Below are 21,827 nucleotides of genomic sequence, written 5' to 3'. Positions count from 1 at the left end.
CTAGCCACAGTACATTCTCAGTACCCATCCTAAACTTGGACACAATAAAAAGGGTTTTGCCTGTACACAGAACATTTTACTAGAAGGATTCCGGCTTTTAACTGTGAATATCACAAACACACATTTCAACAAACCTGTTAACCAGATAAAAATGTACATCAATAACACAACACTCAGTTCTTCATGAAGTTTATTAACGTATCAATTGGTAACAAAAAAAACCTACCCCCCCTCCCATTTCCCCAAATTATTTTCACTCCACTACAAGTACTGATATTCTGTTGCCTGTACAGAGCTGTAGAAATTATTGTGGACGTGTCATTAACAGAGGAGAAAAAAACAGTAGAAAGAGTGGATCTGGTCTGAAAAAGATGCCAGTCTGCTGTTAGGGTTTGATCTGAACAGAGGTGGTAGAACATCAGTCATGCCGGTGCAGATCAGCTCTAAATGTCCTTGATGACTTCCTCCAGCTCCTCTTTTGTGTACATGTGAAAGGTCTTGCCAGGCTCTATTGTAGCCAGCTACAGGTAAAACACAGAAATAATAATAATTCCGATTATTAAATAAATCAGTAATATCAGGCAGGTTTCTAACACATTTAAGGACATACAACTTATAAATATAGATTAATGAATTATATGGTAAAATACATTTGCTATATTTCCCAGCTCTAGAGCAGATTTGAGATCCCTTATAAACAGATGCTGGATTTTTTCCTTGTATGATTTGTTAACGACACCATCAATTCAATATTAAAAATGAGGTTTTTATATTGCACCAAGTGTTGACTGTTGTTTATAATACTGGAACTGTGGCAATCTAACAAACATATACAGTAATGTGTATTAATCTTATGTATACCCAAGAACACCACAACCAGAGTAAGAAAGTCGCATACTATTTGGTATGGTAGTAGTTTTGTGGATAATATTAGAGTACCATGGGGTACTATTACTTTTGCCCCATAAGCTTAACCTCATTAGTGTACAGGTCATTCATGCCTACGACTGGATGACCAGCGATGTATGAATTACGGGACCTATTTTACCACATGGCTGTATAGAGCGCCACCTAATGGGGGAAAAACACCCTCCATATCATTTATACCTTCTCAATTAATGCTTGGAATTATATTTCGCCTTATTTGGTGAGCAAATTAAAGATCTTCCAGTCGAGGTCATGTGTAACAAGTCACACCTGATTATGCATAGGTGTCAGAATTAATTTTAGTTTAAATGTTATGAATAAAGCTAAAATGGTCAGTGGGCTATTACGCCAGCCGACCTCCACTAATGGCCAGCTCGGAGTCTACACACAATTCATGAAAATCACTTTATGTGCTGTGAACGTTCCTGTAAGGAGCCTGGGATTGTAGATTACCTCGATGTTGGTGGCATTCAGTTTCTCCTCCATGACCTGTTTCAGGATGGTTAGAGAAGACTTGATGGCTTCCTTTAACGTCATGGACTGGAGAAGGAAAGGAAAAATAAGGCAATCTGAATGTTAAATAACAATTTTAAAAACAGATGTAACATCAACACCCAGTTTTATATTTAAAAATAAAAATGACACCAAGGTATCTATCTACCTTGTGGTAGACTTCCTGCAGAGAACTCTGGGCACCCTCGGACGCTGACCCGATCGCCCTGGCATCGCACTGCACAAACGTGCCCGACGGGTCCATGTGGTACCTGCAAAACAGAACTGTTTTAGAACCTCTTTTAGCTTTCCATCATTATCAGCAACAGAGCTTTGGGTAACTTTGCTTACAGCTGAGGTCCTTTTTCATCCAGTCCTCCAAAAAGCAGGGCGACACCGAACGGGCGGCTCTGGTGGGGCGAGCACATATTTCAGTGAGAAACTCTGAGCGGACAAGCAAACATTTTAGAATCATATAAATCTTTCATAGGAAGTTATTAATCACTTCTACACCGAACATACATTCCGTAAATACAATATAGACCAAGAAGGGCCGTATCTGACACACCCCTTCAGACAAGCCAACCACTTCTTTCTCCTACATGAGGCGAGTTATGAGGAATACCTTCGGCCGGCCCCTCCTCAGACAGAGCCAGTCACGTCTGTGTAGACGCACGGCCGGCCGACAGCAGAGCTGATACTTGAATTTGAGAGCTTGAGATCTTAGCACTGGTGGGCTAGCAAGTTAAGACTGCTGAGCCACCTGAGCATCCCAAGTACAATCAATATAGGGTTAAGGGTCTTGTTTGGGAGCCCAACAGTGGCATCTGGATGTGGAGGAGCTTAAAACAGCACCTTCAGACTAGATTACTAGTCTAGTTCTTACCCAAAACAGTAAGGACAAATATGACAATGTTTTTAAACTAACTTGTTTTTGTGTGGATTAAATGTCATACCAACAAATTGATATTTATTGCTAATAATTAAATGTTTACATATTATATCAATACAGCCAGGAATGCATATTACCATTGCACCAGGGTCTGCATCCTCTTCTCCGAACTGCAGAGCCAGGTTAGATACCGCCTGCGTCACACTCTCTACCGTCATCGTCTCATTGTATGTAAACCAGTGGTTCTGTAGTGGAAGGACAAAAAACCTGAACTACATTACTACATCAAACAAGAACACTTTTTTACTAGAATTTATATCAATATTTATTTATTTATTCAGAAATTTAATGCCATGCTGAATTTATATTGTAAACAAACAGGAGGTAAATATACAGACCTGCGTTTCCACTCTTGCTTTGTCAATTAGAGTTTTGGCATCGGCTATCAACCCACTCATAGCGCATCCTGCAAAAACACAAAACGACAGTTCAGTGAGACTCAGGTCTGGACAGCAGGCATGCCAGTCTAGCACTCGCACTCTCTGACTGGGCACAATGTCACTTGGCATTCTAATAAAATAACCATATATAATATTTGTGCATGCATGTACATGCTTTTATACATGACATTATTTTTATTTGTTTAAGTACAGGTCAAAGCAATTTACAAACCCCTGCTTTCTATTGTATTAGCATTTCAAACAGTCACAACTTTTCGGAACTGAGGTTTTTTTAAAGGTCTTACCGATGTGAGAGTCAATCTCAACAATTTTTTCGATACTGCTGGGCTCCATCAGAGGGGAGGTGATTCTCTTCTCCACAGCGAGACACACGCCTTCCGACGTCTGAATGCCAATGGCTGTGGACCCCAACTGTAATCATGCACATGTATTCAACGAGGCTTAAGTGCATTGATTTTGAAATAGTTTAAAAACAAAAGGGATAAACATACATTTAAGTTACTTTTTAAAATTCACATTCAAACACAAACAGGCATAAGATGCTAATTGTAAGTTTAGGTATATATCCCCAGCTTCAAGACACAACAGAAAATACAAATCATGTAAAAGCAGACTTAAACAAAGTCAGCTGGTCACACACATTCTTTTTCTCCAAAATCATGCAGAAAACTGGAAATGTGTGCATTTGTGTGCATCATTCACAGGAGATATGGCACCGGGATGCACTGTAGGATGATCCACCTCGCAACACTGAAAAGCTGGAGGTTTGTTGGTAACATCCTAGTACCAGATACGACAGGACTCTATCAGATATCATTTGGAGTCCATGTCTCAGCAGGTCAGAGCTGTTTTCACATCATATTAGATGAACGGTCCTCATGTTTTGGCTCATCTGTATATATATTTACTAATTTTAGCTCATCCCTTTCTCATGTTTTTTTATTAGAAATGCAAGAAGATTCATGTTGCAGATAAAATGACAGCTTACACAGTTTGACTTTTTAATATTTGTGCATGAGCCGATTAAAACACAGTACCTTGATAGCTTCGATGGCATATTCCACCTGGAAAAGTCGGCCCTCTGGAGAGAAAGTATTCACACCTCTGAAAAATGAAGAAATTCGCTGTTTTAACATGAATGAAGTCAGATGCTGAAGTCTGTGAGTCTCGACAATAAGTCATCTCAGCATGAGACAGCAAACTGAAAGTGAAAGTACATTTATAAGCAGTTAAATTTGCTCACCTGTCATATTCTGATCTTGTCAGGAACATCCTGAATAATCCTAATCCGAGAAAGAAGAGAGAAAGTCAGTAACACTTCAGTAAAAACTACCACAGATGCACTGCAGGTTCACTGAGAGCTGTTTGTTGGTGCACTGTCTCTCCGAAGGCCTGAACCTGTACAAGAGCTGAATGCGTTTTTCTGATTGGTTGGCATTCACAGAGAAGGCGGGACTACTTGATTTCTCGTAATCCTATTGGCTGAATTATGATCAATCATGAAGCAGGTTTCCATTCAAGCAGCACTAGCTAAGTCATCATCGCTCCATTCATACTTACACTTTAGCTTATCTGATATGAGCAGTTTTACTCAAATAAAGTGGCTGGAAATTAACTAAATCATCCGGTTAGCATTCTGACATTTAATGTGAGCTAACAGAACAAGCTCAGTTAGCCAAGCGCTGTGTTATCTATTTCCCCACCTGTATTCTGACAAATCCCGCCTCCTGCCCAGAGAAACAGCCTATGTCCGAAAACGGGTAGGAAAAACAACGCGAATTTACGAGTTAGCTAACCGGTGTGGTTAAACTTCATTTTCCGCAGTTTTTAATGTTTAAATATCTTAAATATAGCGCTTTAGAAAATACAGTAACACAATAACTATTAATGTATATAAAAGATATATAATAAATGTCAGAAGAGCATCTCACCTCTTGTAGCAGAGTGAGTTTGCTTGTTTCAGCAGTGAAGGAAGTGCTCCAATGAAACTGCTCCGGAAAAAACAGTACGGAACATATTTTTTGTTCCCACCAGTATTATTCAATCATTTAATATTTGAAATTTTTGAAGATCTGTTTTACTACATTAATATTAAGTTGTTATATTTATACATAAAATATCACTATTCAACTATTATTGCTTGCTTTATGTGTGTGTGTGTGTGTGATCTGCACTTTACAGAATCATCATATAAAGTACATACAAGAGTTTATTCTCTGCATCTTGAATAAATTTTTTGATAAGCTTAGATTCTCACCTCATCATTTCACTAACAAACTATCCGTGAAATTAGTTTTTAATTTATGTGTTAATGAAATCTGCCAAACTCCTCATTTACAGTGAACTGAGTAGTAGAACGCTGTGCCACCTGAGTGCCAGTAAGATTTTATTTTAATGTTAAATCCCCACGAAAGACCAAGGGTTTGGACATCAGTAAAAATAAGTGTACTACATTTACTAAAACAGCTTTCAACAAAAAACATACATGTTTACATTTGACATTGTTCAAATGTTCTCTCGACTTGAAGTGACAGTATGGGGTTTTTTCCCAACCTTGGCCACCAAAGAGATCACTGTTTTATTGACTTTTAAATAGGATTTGTCATACTACTCCTATTTATATATGTACACAGAAGTCAGCAAACTAAGACAAACAATCACTAACAAGGAGATAATAGATAGACAGACATACAGACAGACATACAGACAGACAACCAGATAGATAGATAGATAGATAGATAGATAGATAGATAGATAGATAGATAGATAGATAGATAGATAGATAGATAGACAGATAGACAGACAGACAGGTTACTGTATTAATCCCGAAGGAAATATTAAGAGGCCATAGTCACAAACTTAAATGATATTTTGGGACTTGTTTAAATGAACTAAATAAATGAATAAATTATACTGTAGAATAAATGAATAAATATAACGTTTTAATTTGTGTGCGTGTCCCTTTAAAAAAAAGAAAAGCGGTCACGTGTTTTTTTGCAGTTCAGAAAGTTTGACAAGTTTAACCGTCACACACAAATCACTCCTCACAGCGCTCGGATTATCTGTCCTCATTTCTCATTTTATTCTGCTTAAATAACAATTTCTGCGTTTGCACATAGAAGCAAACTCGTCTCTGTCAACAAACAACCAAACCATGGACTTTATTCAGGTAATGGATTTAGCGCAACTCGTGTTTTTGCTTGTTTTTGGGCTGAACTGGAATGCTAACCAAAGTAGCTAACTAGGTACGGCTGTATGCCAAATTGCTCCATGATCCCTGTCTAGGTGCACTTACTTGTTGTGTAAGTAAATGGCGTCTACGCCCAAAGTAGTGCACTAGGAAAATAATAATTCTCAATTAGGAATGCGGCCTAACTTGAACGCGTTGTAAATTTACTACAAACATCTGTTAACATTGTACTGTTGAATATGACATTGCAAATGGTGATAAATTATAAACAAAGTGTAACCTTATTATTGAACTGAGATGTTTGTATTTATTTTATTTATTTTTTGTGTGTGTGTAGAAACTACTCTCTGGGTTCAGGCTCGACTTGGGACCTGTAAAGGAGCCTTTGGGATTTATTCGCATTTTGGAGTGGGTGAGTTTATAAAGTGTTTATATCAGTTTAAGTCTATTGTGCAGGATTTGTGTGATGGTGAAGCAAATGTATTTAAGTTTTGTAAATCAACACTGTGTTTTTTTAATGTAATACTAGCAAATCCAGGTCATATTGACTAATCTACATGCATTACACTATAATATATTATATTATACCTGTAGTATTATAACTATAACATTATTACCTGCAGTCCTACAGTCTTTGCACAAAACTAAGATTTTGCCTTTGATCCAGGTATCACAGTAAGTAAACTATACAGGACTTGAAGTACAGTCAACAGTACCATCATTTGTGACCTGTTAAGTGACCACACATTATCCTAGAGAGAATCTGTTAGTAAAAAGAGAACTTCTTAGGCTCTGAAAACAGTACTTGTATGTAGCAAGCCGTAAATGACCTTTTTTTACCATTTAGTTAATTAAATTTTATTTATTTAATACATATGTGTTAGTGGTGTAGCTATAGATCCACCTGACAGCCTTTAATAAACTGGACCGGCTGTCTACAAGATTTTGGAGTGTGTCTGTGTAAGTCCATTTGTGAGGTTAGGCACAGGGATTAGACGTGAATGCCTGATTCAAACGGATGTTCCAAGGTGGAATTAGATGAGATATAATGCTGTCAATAGTATTGGTCTCTCATCTCATTATTATTAATAAGGTTTACGCCAAACATTGCTCTCTTACACCGCTGACGTTTACAGTTACCTCACTATTTGTCATGTCAACATCAAAAATTTCTGTAAGCAATAATGGATTTCAAGAAGTTTGTATGTAAAGCTGAAGGCACCTGAAGGTCGTGGTAGTAATTTGACATACATGAGCAGTTTGCAACCCTCCGATTAAATATTTACCTGTAAAGTGACTTGACGGCTCCATTCAGTAACTTCCATCTATCAGTTTATTTCTTTTTTTTTTAAATGTTAAGGGTCCAGTGTTACCCTGAAATCTTGTGCACGAAACAGGAACACATCTTGGACAGAGTGCCAATCCATTGCAGGGCATAACTCCTACCACTCCTAACCGTATTGAAAATATAGGTCTAGATAGATAGATACTTTATTAATCACGAAGGACATTTATCAAAAAGTCAAAAGTAATAGTACACACTACAGAGATTCACATTATACAAACAAGCAAGCAAGTATCTGTATAACAACAACGGGACCTGGGGGTACATATGGAGATGTTTTTGGTTTACATCGTAGGGTTGTTATAGATTGTAAGTAATTAACAGCTGTAATATATAAATTATAAAGTGAAACTACAGTGCAAATTTAAGATTTAAGGTTTATAATGTGAACATCAGCATAATGATACTACATTGTGTTCGAAAAATGGTTTGTAGTTGGTTTAAGAAGTAGCACTCAGGTGGTGCAGTGTAAGAAAGTGCAGGAAGAGGACGTTTCCCTCCGTGTTGATGCTACATTGGTTGGCCTCACATATCTGGAGAAGTCACATGCTCGTCTTTACTCTCCTATAGTAGGTTTTGTGAAAGATGCATGATTTTTACCAAATTTAATGTCTTACAGATATTTAGTTGTATCGAACTACTCGACGGAACATGTACACTGATACTTTTTGTTTTTAATCAAATGTTCAAATACATACAATACAATATAAAATGAAGCCAGTGGCTTTTTAATACTGGGATCCTGTGCCGCCTCAATCCTCCATTTAAAAACTAGAGTTTCCCATGCAAATGGCCACAATGCAAATATCGGACGACGTCTCGACTCTATAGCAGCCTTAAAGTAACAGGATTGCATTTCTCGCCGCCGCTCACGCCTACCACGTTAATAGAACTTCAAGCTTTAGTTTTACTCTCCGTGTGCAGGTCGACTTAAGGTCCGGCGTGCTCGGCAGTCCTCGCTCGTACACGCCCTTTGGCAAAGCTCACGGCCGCTCCACAAATACACACTCGACTTTATTTATATCGGCTGCATATATTGCTTAAGCGCAGGCCAGAGCCAGCATGTAAATTCACATACATGTTAAACCCAGAAACGCCACGTTGACACTGTAAATATGCCACGTCCCTTTTTTGTGTGTTTGTGTCAACTGTCAGTAAAAGAGGAGTATAAATACGGATGATACCGCCATGTTCTCACAGTTGCCTAAGTAAATAAAGATTTAAATTGGATCTTACTTGTGTTAGCATTTAGATTCGAAATGCATTAGGCGGTCCACATGAGCCGTGGGAATTTCAGTAACGAGTAACTTTAGCATTTCAAGTTGTGGAAACCAGCCAAGAACATTTCTAGTACTTCTGGATGTGTAAAGCCGTGCATGCCAGCTGGTGCCCCCCTGCACACGCATATACACACACACACACAGCAGTGATTTATCCCCGTTTATCAATCATAAAAGCTCAATTTTATATCTGAAATGTAGCTTTTCTCCCCAGAGCCCCCAAAAAAACCCACCCTTGTCAGTCCGTTTCGGTTTGTTTTGTTTGCTAAAGGCTTGGCGCTTTGCTCCCCGCTAACTCCCTCCGTACTGTGGAGTCAGCTTAAGACGGAACGGGAGTTACCAGGAAACGTGCCGCGTCCTGTTTAAGACACCGGCGCAGCGTTATTGAAGCGGACTAGCTTTCCGCTGGAACAGCGAGCGTGTGTTTATGGTTTTGGTTTTCCTCTCTTTCTTTTTGAGCTTTTGCTCCAGTCAGCGTCGCGCTCAGGTGGTCTGTGGGGGGAAAACCTGTTAACGTGGTTAGAATTTAACACACACACACACACACACACACACACACACACACACAGACAGAGTTAATGTTAAACAAGCTGCACTTCTGAATGACTTCAGCGTTTTATGCTTCGATTGGTGTGGAGTTGTACGACAGCGCTGTTGTATTTTGATTGGTCGGAAGTGTGGTAGCTGTTTAACAATGTGCATTTATTAATATTTCCGAACACTTTATTAGGTACACCTACCTGCAACATGCAGTCATTGATTGATCCCACACAGGACCCTGTCTACTAACCAGATGATATTTGGCTGGTGGACCATTCTTATCACTCCAGTGACTAAACACCTTTATTTGTCATATTGCATATACACGTGTACAGTACAATGAAATTCTTACTTTGCATATCCCAGCTTGTTTGGAAGCTTGGGTCAGAGTACGGCGCCCCTGGAGCAGACAGGTTTAAGGGCCTTGCTCAAGGGCCCAACATGGCAGAGCTGGGATTTGAACTCTCAACTTTTCAGGCGATAGCCCAAAGCTCTACCCACTAAGGTACCTTTATTAGGAATCGGTAGCATGTTACAGCATTGACACTGAGGTGCTTTAAAAATCCCAACAACACTGCTGCACCTGCTACATTTATACACGTACAACACACCGCTTATAGGGAGGGGCTTGTAGTGTAAGGACATCCTAACACGCCACTGCAGAGTGTTCAAACTCACAAGTTTCGATCTCAGCAGAGCCGTGGGCGTGGTCGGCATTCACACACACACACACACGATTGGTCATATATGAGGGAAGTGTTTCATTCCACCTTAAATCTAGCATGAAAAAACATGGTGAGACCAGGTTTCCTAATCCTGGAATCACTTGTCGTGGCTTCATAGCTCTTCAGTATGATTTAATTTCCCCTTAGATTAACGAAGCCACTTTATTCTACGTAACCTTCTTACGCCTCCAAATGACGCCACAGCAGAGCGCTCTCGCTTATACATGCCAGACAGTATGAGAATAAATGGTCAATAGTGTCAGTCGTTATTGTCAGTAGTGTTTATTAATTCAAGCTATTCAAGCTCGGCGCTCGGTGGCACAGGTGGAACTGACCCGCTCATCAGAAGCTTCAGTATTTTAGCCGTTGTGACAGTTGGAATTTAACATGGCATGACTTTTGGCCCCGTTGTGTGTTATATGGCTCTTGTTTTTGCAGCATTTATTGTTTCCTGATGTGAAGGATCTGTACCTTCTGTTTATGGGCCATAATAGCTGGCAGTGATAGGAATAGTGATTAATGTTGTCTGTGCAGGATTTTTTTTAATGTATGGAATTAACTTAAACAGGTCACTGAAGTACATTCTACTGTGTGGAGGCGCAAATGTGAACGCAAGGAGGAAAATATCAGAGCTTTCAGATGAGTCCGTCTAAAGCTTGTGATGAAAGTTTATGCAGACAAAGCCGCTCTTTATCAGCTGCACTTGCAGTGTGTAGGTGTTGATTTTGGCGTGAACGGAGCAGCATGTGCTTCTGGTGGGTGCTGGTTCGCCCCTCTGAGCACCTGCCCCACTGTAGGGGAGAAATTTGGTATAGTATATGGTAAACATTTCTAGAAAAGTAAGTGAACCCGTTTACATGCACTAGTGTAGTTGGTGGACTCGGCCAGTTGATCATAATCCCGGATCACGTGGTGAATCCAGGTTGAGAAACCCAGGCGTCTTAAGCATGGTACTCAGGTACACAGTAAACAGGTACACAGTACTGCTGATGTAAGTGATATCCTCATGGTATCTTCATATCCTTTCTTTAGGTGTGGCGGATTAAACGGCAAATACATTTGTGGCATTTAGCGGACGCTTTTTTTCAAAGCAGCTTGCAGTTAGGATGGAATACAGTTTGAGCAATTGAGGGTTAAGGGCCGTGCTCAGGGGCCCAACAGTGACAACTTGAACCGGCAATCTTCTGATTACTAGTTCAGTACCCTAACGTACTAAGTTGTATGTAATAAACAAGCAGTCAGGAGGAATTATGTGTCCTGTAGTGTTGCCACACACTTACTGCTCATAATGCGGCTTTAAAAAAAGTACATCTTCAGATCTAAGCAAAAGGAAAAGTCTGCATGACGAAAGCAATTTGGTTTGCTTGTTTAAACCTTTAATGTGTCGCATAGAGTGGTTCACGCTGGAGTAGCACTGGTGCTTGTAGATGCTGAAAGGCAAATTCTGGGTGATTTTTTTTATTTATTTATATTTTTTTCCCATGGTCACATTTGTATTTAGTTGGAAAAGCAGTCAAACGTTTCAGGTTTTTCAAGATCTGACCTTCATGCATTTGGGTTTTGAAATATAAAGGCCAGGAAGAAAAAACCCGTCACACTGACAAGGTCTGCGAAGCGGCGCTATTCGGTTTCAACAGGTCGGCTTGTCACGCTCACAGGTTTTATTCTGTAAACAGGGAGTGGACTTTTAGGTATTTTAGGAATTTTAAGGTCTTCGTTGTGAGGTTTATGTAATGTGGCGTTTATTCGGCCTGCTGAGCTTTTCAAAGAACTATTTACTAGGGCTGTAACGATACACTGTACCCACGACGCGATACGATACTGGGTTCACGATACGATTTTTTCCCGAAATTAAATTGAAGACAAATTATGACAAGGTTTCCTTTAATTATTTCTCTTTGAAAACATAAAAAAAAATGCTGTATTTGTGCTTATCTTTTATTTATCTAAATAATGAATGCCCTTTTATTTCTGAGGGAGGTACAACACAATGCTGCACATTTCCCTTTTGTGTAAAAAAACAAAAACAAATGAAATTTTAAAACAAATCCAACATTAAATAAATAAATGAGTAAAGAAAGTATCCTCACATAAACAAATTTGGCTGGAAAATTGAGAACCTGGCAACCCTGTAGTGACGTCAACCAGGCGAGGTGAATAGCGCCAAACCGATTTGAATCGTTGCACATGTGAATCGATTTTTAACTGTCTTGTGGTGCATCGTTACGTCCCTACTGTTTACGACACCATAATCATTAACTCGGAAGGAAGGATTTCCTCAGATCGATGCCTGGTGCTCACCACAAGATTCCTAAGCATTTTGGAATTGTGCTGTCCAGTCCAGGTTATTCCTGCCTTGTGCTCAGTGTTAGGATAAATAGGATAAATAGGCTGGTAAAAATGAATTGGTAATGTAGTTTTTATTCGGTGTGAACAGTGGGTTATGATTAGGACGATCCTGATCTGCAGAGTTAGATGGTGGGGGTGTAAGTTCTTGCTTTGTGATGCGAGACAACCCTGAAAAGAATCCTTCGCCTGGTTCGTCAGCGTGCTGAGTTTATTTACGGTACCGCACGTATGTCCTTTATCAGCTCTGTTATGACTTCTGCTGCTGAATCGTTCCAACTGTAGAGTGTCGGATAATCCAGCTCGGACTAAAATGAGAGCTCACAGCTGACTGGTTCTTAGTCCTTACGTGTGTATACATGCTAATAACTGATAATGTCAGCATTTTCACTTACAGTACTGTGACGGTATATTGTCTAAGCAATTGAGGATTAAGGGCCTTGCTCAAGGGCCCAACAGTAACCTTTCGATTACTAGTCCAGTTCCTTAACCACTAGACTACAACGACCCTTCAGTTACATTTACATCAGACGCTTTTACCCAAAGCCACTTACAGTTGTGACTAATACAGTTCAAGCTATTAAGGGTTAAGGGCCCTGCACAGGGACCCAACAGTGGAAACTTGGCAGTGCTGCGGCTTAAACCGACAACCTTCTGATTACTAGTCCAGCACCTTAACCGCTGAGCTGAGCTATTACATTCCCCCATTTGATGTTTATTACAGGATTAAGCTCGTATCAACATTATGCTGGGAACAGCAAGGAACCTGCACCAGCCACAAGGAACATGTATACTCATCGTCACAGACACACAGCCGTCCGAATCGTGTCTGTGCAGGCGCCCGGCTGGCTGATAGCACAACTGAGACTCGAATGCTTCAGTTATAATTATAGTTCCAAAGCAAGAAACCTAGAAATTGAGGTTAGAGATGTGTTTAATTAAATGCTCAGTAGGACCGCCAGTTTTAGGAGTTAAAAATATAGTAATACGGCCGCTAACCTGGCAGAGATGTTAATAATTTACCGCCTCATCACAAAGTAAATGAAATGATTAGAATAATCAGTTATTGATTATAGTAGTGGTGTTAAAACCCCTGTGTAAATGCCCAGCATTTGTGCGAAGGCTGAGAATGTGGCCCCTGCTGCTGAGACAGATGTTGAACAGCTGCCTCCCAAGTCATTCTACTGATTACATTTTTTTTTTATAATTAAATTAGTTTTTGATGACATTTTGATGCTAAAATGCAGTGTCTGAACTAATTGTTGTGCTTTGTTTTTAGTTATTCTCTATCTTTGCTTTTGCCACCACTGGCGGGTATCAAGGATCCACCACCATATCACTCACCTGTCCTGATGCCATAAAGAATATCACCGCAGTCTTCGGCTATCCGTTCAGGTAAATCATCTTAATGTTAGTAATGGGTTGTTCAGGTGGCGCAACCCTAAAACAGAGCTGACATCCCGACTGGGCGAGATTGGCTGTTGTTCGTACAGGGTGGGAGCCGGACGGGACCTCATAACTGATGCAGTCGAGTCGAGGGACAATGCTGATCGGGGTGTGGCTCCCCGGACACAAAGCTGATCCGCGAATGATCTCGCCTCATGCAGTCGGTCTCGCTCTCCTCAATCAGCAGCGGAGAGGAAGCGTAATGCAATCGGATATGACTAGATTGGGAGGAAAATCGGGGGAAAATGCAATAAAAAAAATTAGTAATAGATTCATAGTAACAAGAACAAACCCCATTTCTAAACCCTAGAGTTTGTGATTCGTTTATTCATGTGAACCTACGTATATTTAACTGATAAAAGTATAGTGGGGGTCGGCAGCAGTCAAGTAAATATAACAGGGTAGTCGGATACAAATAGATTGGAAGAAAAAAGGGGGGAAATGCAAAAAGTGTGGCTTTAAATTAACAATAAAAGTCACTTCTTTTTATTCCGTTTGTGCAAACAGTCCTCAATAAGCGGGTGAAAGGTAACAGGTGAGGGAAACTTAAATTGGGTTTAAAATAGAGGCTCCAGCACAGGCTGCGTCTTTACACACAAAGATGGGTCAGGTCTGACCACTTCACAAGAGAACTGTCAGTTTAACATGCAAGACTGTGAATAATTAAGGTTTTTCACCTTCTACCGTACACATCGTGAAAAGATTCAATGAATCCAGAGAGATCTGTCAGTGTAGTTTGTGTAGATCTGCTCTAACTTCATCTCTCTTCTTCAGGCTCAATAGCCACTCGTTCCACATCCCTGACTGCAACGCCAGCCTCCCCAGCAACACGTCCTTCCTGAGGGGCGATTACTCCTCCTCGGCGGAGTTCTACGTCTGTGTGGGCGTCTTCGGTTTCCTTTACTGCACCTTCACCATCGTCCTGTATCTGGGCTACCAGCATGTTTACAGAGAAACCACCAGAGGACCCACCATTGTGAGTGAATCCACCGTCAATCAGCATTTGCATTTTCCTCTTATCGGGGACTGACCTGAGATCAGATTGTTCACACGATCATACTGAACAGCTTTATCGTTCAGGCTACAGACTAACTGGTATTTCTGAACTGATTCATTTATTCATGCAACATAGGGGGCCACATTTGGAAATTAGGTTCTAACTGGGTAGCACTGTCGCCTCACAGCGAGAAGGTCCTGGGTTCGATCCCCAGGTGGGAACGGTCCGGGTCTTTTCTGTGTGGAGTTTGCATGTTCTCCCCGTGTCTGTGTGGGTTTCCTCCGGGAGCTCCGGTTTCCTCCTACAGTACAAAAACCTGCAAGTGAGATTAACTGGAGATACGAAATTGTCCAGGACTGTGTTTGACATTAAACTTAAACAGCCACTTTTGGGCCCTTGAGCATGGCCCTTAACCCCATCAGCCCCAGGGGTGCCAAACATCGGCTGACCCTGCGTTCTGACCTCATCTGGGACACGCAAAAAAGGAATTGAATTGTATTGAATGCATTCATAATTGACAAAGGCATTCCAGTTTGCATGTTCTCCCCGTGTCCGCGTGGGTTTCCTCCGGGAGCTCCGGTTTCCTCCCACAGTCCAAAGACGTGAAGTGAGGTGAACTGGAGATATGAAATTGTCCATGACTGTGTTTGACATCTTGTGTAAGCAGTAACTACCTGTGGTGCCATGAATGTAACCAAAGTGTGTAAAACATGACGTTAAAGTCCTAATAAATAAATAAATAAATAAACATTCCAGTCTATTCTAGTCTAACCCGTATGGGCAAGCTGTAGCCTAGTGGTTAGGGTACTGGACTAGTAATCAAAAGGTTGCTGGTTCAAGCCTCACTGCTCAGATTGTAACTGTAAATGTACTGTAAGTCACTTTGGATAAAGGCGTCTGCTAAATGCTGAAAATGTAAATGAAACCCATTTAAATTATTACAGGCTAACCAGTTACTCCAGTTGTTATTATTGACATTACATTACATTTTTCGGCATTGTATCCAAAGCGACAATACTGTGACGGTGTCAGCGGTGACGCTTGAACCAACAACCTTTGACTTACTAGTCCAGCACCTTAACCACTAGGCCACAACTCTTTTAAGCAAGTTGTAACCTAGTGGTTAAGGCCCAGGACTAGTAATCCTGCTAGGTTGCTGCTGTTGAACCCTTGAGCAAGACTGTATACTGTGACTGTAATGTAAGTCGCTTGGATAAAGGCGTCTGCTAAATGCCGTAAACGTAAACGTAAATGTTATATAGGGTGTCCCAAAAATCACGCAAGATTTGAAATTGGCGCCATTTGTGCGGTAAGGATCATGCGATTTAACGCCGTTGGACTTTTTTCTTTGGGGTTTTTTGAAGTCTAAGGTTTATGCCATCAAGCCCACGACCACCCACGCCTTGAAGGAGGAAATTGAGCGCTGTATCAACGAAATTCAGCCACATTTATGCAAAACGGTCATGGAAAATTTCGACAAAAGAGTGCGTATGTGCCAGCAAAGCCGTGGAGGCCATTTACCCTATACTGTATACTTCATGAATCAATTAAAACCTGTGTTCTCTATCAAAATTACTTCTTGTGTGAATTTTGGGACACCCTTTTATAGGTGCAGAATTTATTTACATGCTGCACATCAGTTAAAGTCTAAGCATTAAGTATGACATTTCACAAACGTGATGAGGGGTGATCCTCAGTCTGCATTGCTAGCCGTAGTTCTTTAACTGTATTATTTACCTGCTGTATTAGTGAAAACTTGTTCACATACTGTATATCTACCCTCATAGCTCATCCTCTTTTAGTGACACTTGTGTACTGTTCTCCCCCCTGCAGGATTTGTTTGTGACTGCAGTGTTTGCCTTTCTGTGGCTGGTCTCCTCCTCCGCCTGGGGTAAAGGCCTGACTGACGTGAAATCTGCCACCAGCCCGGAAACGGTGCTCCAGTACTGCTATCCACCCTGCAAAAGCGCGATCTTTCCCGCCATGGGCCGTCTCAACGCTTCCGTGGTGAGACCAGCGTCCCACTCGCGCTGAATTCTGGAAAGGAAAAGGCATCGTGTGTTAAATCAGTAACGTCTGGAGTCGTTTTTTTCTTCTCCTCTCTTTTCAGATCTTCGGATTCCTGAATCTCGTCTTGTGGGCGGGGAACTGCTGGTTCATCTTTAAGGAGACTCCGTTTCACAAGCCCGCCAACCCTCCGCCCAATCTCGAGCAGGGAGCTCCGAGTTCTTAAACGGATGAAGCAGACTCCCACCACTCCATACAAGCCAATCACAAAACGGAGCACGCCAAGTTTCATAAGCGGAGGCTTTAGCTCAAACCGAGTGGCCCGGCTGTGGGCAGCGCGGTGAACTTTTACACACACGGTGCCAGATGTTCATTATTATCAGTCATTATCAGATTCAGTTTGGTTGGATTGTCTGGAGTGAGTTTAGTAATCCAGGGATTCTCAACCTCTCATGTCCCACCTATTCACTCAGCATGATTGTTTTTAGTTCATTTAATAAATATGGTTAATAATATACACCGATCAGCCATAACATTAAAACCACTTTGTTTCTACACTCACTGTCCATTTTATCGGCTCCACTTACCATATAGAAGCACTTTGTAGTTCTACAATTACTGCCTGTAGTCCATCTGTTTCTCTACATGCTTTGTTACCCCCTTTCATGCTGTTCTTCAATGGTCAGGACCACCACAGAGCAGGTATTATTTAGGTGGTGGATCATTCTCAGCACTGCAGTGACACTGACATGGTGGTGGTGTGTTAGTGTGTGTTGTGCTGGTATGAGTGGATCAGACACAGCAGCGCTGCTGGAGTTTTTAAACACCTCACTATCCAAAAATATCCCATCAACAGCGCCCCGTGGGCAGCGACCTGTGACCACTGATGAAGGTCCGGAAGATGACCGACTCAAACAGCAGCAATAGAGGTAGGAGTGTCTAATAGAGTGGACAGTGAGTGGACACTATTTAAAAACTACGAAGTGCTTCTATATGGTAAGTGGAGCTGATCAAATGGACAGTGAGTGTAGAAACAAGGAGGTGGTTTTAATGTTAATGCTGTAATAAATACAATATAATATTTCATACATATTTCAAGTATTTGAAGCAAAAACTGGCTATTTGGCTCTAACTTTTGTAAGAATAGCCCTTAGTGAACATAAGCACTTGATTGGAATTATGTTTATTTAATTACTATTTAATTTAAAGTTACTCTGTCCAGCTTGCTTCTCTGGGTGTAGGTCCAGTGACCACGAGAGGGCGCTGTTTAAACCCCCTCTGTATCACAGAACCAAACAAGAACGCACCAAATATGCAGACATATTACAATTAGCTCCCTTTTATGCAGCCAGTACATAATATACAAATTCTTACACTTTGCCTTATTGCAGAAGGAGCTACATGTTTTATATTAGGAAGGTTTAAGCTGTAAGATAAGCTCCTGTCCAGTTAGTTGGTCATTGTGTGTACTCACCTTGTGTGTTTAGGTAAATTGAGCCCAGTTTCGTGACTATATAAAGTTCCTGCACCATTATGCCCTTTCACAACACGTCTAATTCACCTGCTTTTGTGTTTATTTTTTTCATGTGTAAGCCTGACCTCATGAAACACAAGCTTTATGTTTATAAAATCTGCAGTTTGCATTCTGAAGCCTATTTTCTACACAAATCTGGGACCGTACTGGGATATTTTACCTGTACCTGTATCGTTCCAGTTCCACTAACATTTACAGCTCGCTTTTCTAACTGATCTGCGACAGCTTTGTCTTATTTAGCTTTTTGATTAGGGTGGGGCTTTGCTAACCTAATAAATCTATAGAAATTAGTGATGTTGACTCTCGAACGGTGCAACAGAAGAGCGCTTGAGCCCAAGACCCAGTGATGCCACGAGCTGTGTTGAGCTGGTTGTGGATTGGTGATGCTCTCTAAATGAAAATGATTTGGCATTCCCCCCCCCCATATCAGTCAAGCAATGTGTTTATATAAAAGAGCTGCATGAGCTGCGTCTTGTTATAAAAGCAGTGACTTTACATGTTTTAGGGGAAGCACATGCTGCACCTCACCCGTCCATTCAGGTTCTTCAGTAGTGTTCAAAAAAATAGCAGTGATTTTAAAAAGTGAATAAAGCACAAAATCATTATAATAACTTTTATTTCCATAAATGCAAATGCACTGAAAATACTCCACTTTTAATTCTAAATCAAAACATTAACAACATTTAGCCAGTTTGTGTTAATCCTTTACAGAAAGTTAAGAAAAATGAATATTAGGCTGTTCAAAAAAATAGCAGTGCAGCAATTTTCTTTAAAAACTCAAAAAATGTATCTACAAACTGAAAATGTTTGAGGTTTTACTTTACTTTAAATTACTGAACTAATATTTAGTGGCATAACGATTGTTTCCAAGATCTGTGTTGCATGGAGTCGACCAACTTCTGGCACCTCTGAACAGGTATTCCAGTCCAGGATGATTAGACGACATTCCACAGTTCTTCTGCAATTTTGGGTTTTGCCTCAAAAAAATGTGTTTCAGATTTCAGCCCACAAGTTCTCTATGGGACTGAAGTCAGGGGATTGTGCTGGTCACTCTATTACCTCAATCTTGTTTGTCTGTAACCAAGATGTTTTGGGTCATTGTCATGTTGAAACACCCATTTTAAGGGCATTTCTTCTTCAGCATAGGGCAACATGATCTCAAGTATTCTGATATATTTAAACTGATCCATGATCCCTCGTATGTGATAAATAGACGTAACACCACGGTATGAGAAACATCCCCATATCATAGTTTTGTACCACCGTGCTTTACTGTCTTCACAGTGAACTTTGGCTTGAATTCAGTGATCGGGGGTCGTCTGACATACTGTCTACGGCCACTTGACCCAAAAAGAAAAATTTTGCTTTCACCAGTCCACAAAATGTTGAGCCGTTTCTCTTTGGACCAGTCAATGTGTTCTTTGGGAAATTTGAACCCATTCAGGACACGTCTTTATCTTAACAACGGGACTTTGCAGGAGTTCTTGCTGGTAAATTGGCTTCATTTAATCATCTTCTGTACTCACTGGGAACTTCAGATGTTCATTGATCTTTCTGGAGGTGATCACTGGCTGAGTATTTGCCATTCTGGCTATTATTTGATCCATTCAAACAGTAGTTCCACGCTTCCTTCTGCATCTTTCAGGTGTTGGTTGTCACTTTAAGGCATTTCAGATCATTTTAGCTGAGCAGCCTATCATTTGCTGCACTTCTCTGTATGTTTTTTCCCTCTAAAATCAACTTTTTAATCAAAAGTACGCTGTTCATCAGAACAATGCCTGGAACAACCCATTTTACCCAGTATTTCAGAAGGAAATGCGCTATGACCAACCTGTGCAACATTTGCCCCCCTCCTAAATTAAATAAGAGCCAAATTTGACACCCGTTCTTCTGCAGAATGAATGACTTCACCAACTGAACTCCTCACTATTATTTTGAACAACCCCCTTTCAATCAATGCTTCGATTACTCAGAATGAACGGCATGCACGTCCTAATTGTTGGGTTTGTTTTGTTTTCAATACTCTACTACACTTTCAAGTAAATTCTTTGCTATGTAGAAATATCATTTCTACTAAAAACAGTGATTCATCAAGTTAATGGTGTTGTACTGCTATTTTTTTTAACACCACTGTATGTTCTTTTTTTTTGCATTACAACATACCAGATACAATCAACTGTATCTGCGCTCATCATTTCATTTTTTAAGTAAATTTTTTATTGATTTGTGCATGACTGGATCATAAACAACTAGATTATGACCCTGTGGCCTTATTTCTCCTTACATTTGAGTCAGTGATTGTTCATGTTTACTCTTTCATTCTTCCCTGTGGCACAAACAACTACAAACCTGGAGAGGTGAGGGCTAACACGTGCTTACTCTAAGACAAAGCCCTCTGTAGCCAGTGTAAACGTGGGGCAGACCACAATGCTTTACTTTCCACTTGGAGAGCAGTGTCTGTTATGCTCTCATGGACTCTCGCTGGGTGGAATTAAACTCGCGTCCCCCTGATGATTGAATGAACGCATGTCTCTTTTAAACCTTGCTAAAAATTCTCTTAGACTAAGCTCCTGTTGTCTCTTAACTGTTCCAGAGTTTAAAATCAGCTTCCATGACTGTGTCGTGTGTCTTTTTGGATAACATTTCAGCCTCTATCGTTCTTATAGTGTCAAGTTTTGGACTATTCACAGACAAAAGTGCCTTAATTAGTTTGTTATTGATGATAGAAATTTTGCACCTCATGAAAGTTAAAAGTGCCACTGAAATCTTAGGTTAGTTTCGGACATATTAGTCTGTGCTCTTATATTAATAATTAATATTAATCTACATTGCCATGCTGAAATAAGCTGTTTGCTATTTCCAAGTGCCACTTGTTGGCTGTAATTACATGAAAGCCAAACAATTCCGTTATGCAAAACAACTGACTCTCATTTAACACTAAGTTTTTATTCAGATCATAAATGCCATCTTTATTTATTGTTGTACTTTATTATAGTTTTTTTTTTTCCGCACAATTTTACCAAGCAGGTTAAATGTAAGACTGACACTGACCCTCCGTTTTTGTACTTTTTATATGAAGAACATGTTGCTGAGGTTTACAAGTTCATCAGGCCTCACATCTGATGCTTTCTGGTTTGTTCAGTTCTGTCTTGTGTGTGTGTGTGTGAACTGAATTTTGTTTTGGTGAACAGAAATAAGAATTGCTTTCTTTAATAAATATCCAAGTTATAATAATAATAATAATAATAATAATGATAGAAGGTGTAAGATTAATTCAAAACTCAATTACTTTAAAAGTTTATACTAAAATGACTGTCTGATCATAAGTGTATGTTGTGACATTATTGTTTTATTAGATTTTGCTTAATTCTGTTGCCTTTGTTGCCTTAATCATTTTGCAGTAAAGATGTAAACTCTAGTCTGTAATCATAGCTCTCCATAAGCATGTTAACCTTTTGTATGATTAGTTTGTGTCAAAATTAAAACTCGCTTGATTAAAATTGTAACCTGAATAGAATTGTAGTTAGAAGTCAGGCTGCTGGAAGCATAAGTGCCTGTATCATACTTGCCTCTGTTCTGCCCTTTTATTATCATTTTGAGCAAAATGTTCTAATTTTATGAGCAGGTGGGACTGAGGGGGGTCTT

The 21,827-nt window shown here is 40.2% G+C and overlaps 2 protein-coding genes across 2 annotated transcripts; one reads left to right on the top strand and one right to left on the bottom strand.

Moving 5' to 3' along the window:
- Window positions 1-177: 177 nt before the first annotated feature.
- Window positions 178-4,760, bottom strand: psma5 (proteasome 20S subunit alpha 5). Its single transcript, XM_062986420.1, has 10 exons — window positions 4,704-4,760; window positions 4,016-4,055; window positions 3,810-3,876; window positions 3,057-3,183; window positions 2,710-2,777; window positions 2,449-2,556; window positions 1,771-1,829; window positions 1,589-1,691; window positions 1,381-1,467; window positions 178-521 (listed from the first exon to the last, which is right to left on the bottom strand). The coding sequence occupies exons 2-10, from the start codon at window positions 4,042-4,044 to the stop codon at window positions 444-446; spliced, it is 726 nt and encodes a 241-aa protein (XP_062842490.1). The 5' UTR covers window positions 4,045-4,055; window positions 4,704-4,760; the 3' UTR covers window positions 178-443.
- A 1,089-nt stretch (window positions 4,761-5,849) lies between these two features.
- sypl2a (synaptophysin-like 2a) lies at window positions 5,850-18,182 on the top strand. The gene is made up of 6 exons (XM_062986401.1): window positions 5,850-5,941; window positions 6,300-6,374; window positions 13,478-13,593; window positions 14,419-14,620; window positions 16,475-16,648; window positions 16,752-18,182. The coding sequence occupies exons 1-6, from the start codon at window positions 5,927-5,929 to the stop codon at window positions 16,872-16,874; spliced, it is 705 nt and encodes a 234-aa protein (XP_062842471.1). The 5' UTR covers window positions 5,850-5,926; the 3' UTR covers window positions 16,875-18,182.
- The last annotated feature ends 3,645 nt before the right edge of the window (window positions 18,183-21,827 follow it).

Source organism: Trichomycterus rosablanca, chromosome 24, assembly GCF_030014385.1.
Source record: "Trichomycterus rosablanca isolate fTriRos1 chromosome 24, fTriRos1.hap1, whole genome shotgun sequence".
NCBI lineage: Eukaryota > Metazoa > Chordata > Actinopteri > Siluriformes > Trichomycteridae > Trichomycterus > Trichomycterus rosablanca.
Note: the sequence above shows the minus strand (reverse complement) of the source record. Positions and strands in the feature narration are given on the sequence as shown.

Coding starts and splice junctions, on each gene's coding strand:
- psma5 (XM_062986420.1), bottom strand. CDS start 4,044: ATGTTCCTGACAAGATCAGAATATGACAG. Junction 3,877..4,015: donor ACAAGATCAGAATATGACAG/GTGAGCAAATTT, acceptor TTCATTTTTCAG/AGGTGTGAATACTTTCTCTC. Junction 3,184..3,809: donor ATGCCATCGAAGCTATCAAG/GTACTGTGTTTT, acceptor GCATGATTACAG/TTGGGGTCCACAGCCATTGG.
- sypl2a (XM_062986401.1), top strand. Junction 6,375..13,477: donor TTATTCGCATTTTGGAGTGG/GTGAGTTTATAA, acceptor CTTTGTTTTTAG/TTATTCTCTATCTTTGCTTT. Junction 13,594..14,418: donor GTCTTCGGCTATCCGTTCAG/GTAAATCATCTT, acceptor TCTCTTCTTCAG/GCTCAATAGCCACTCGTTCC.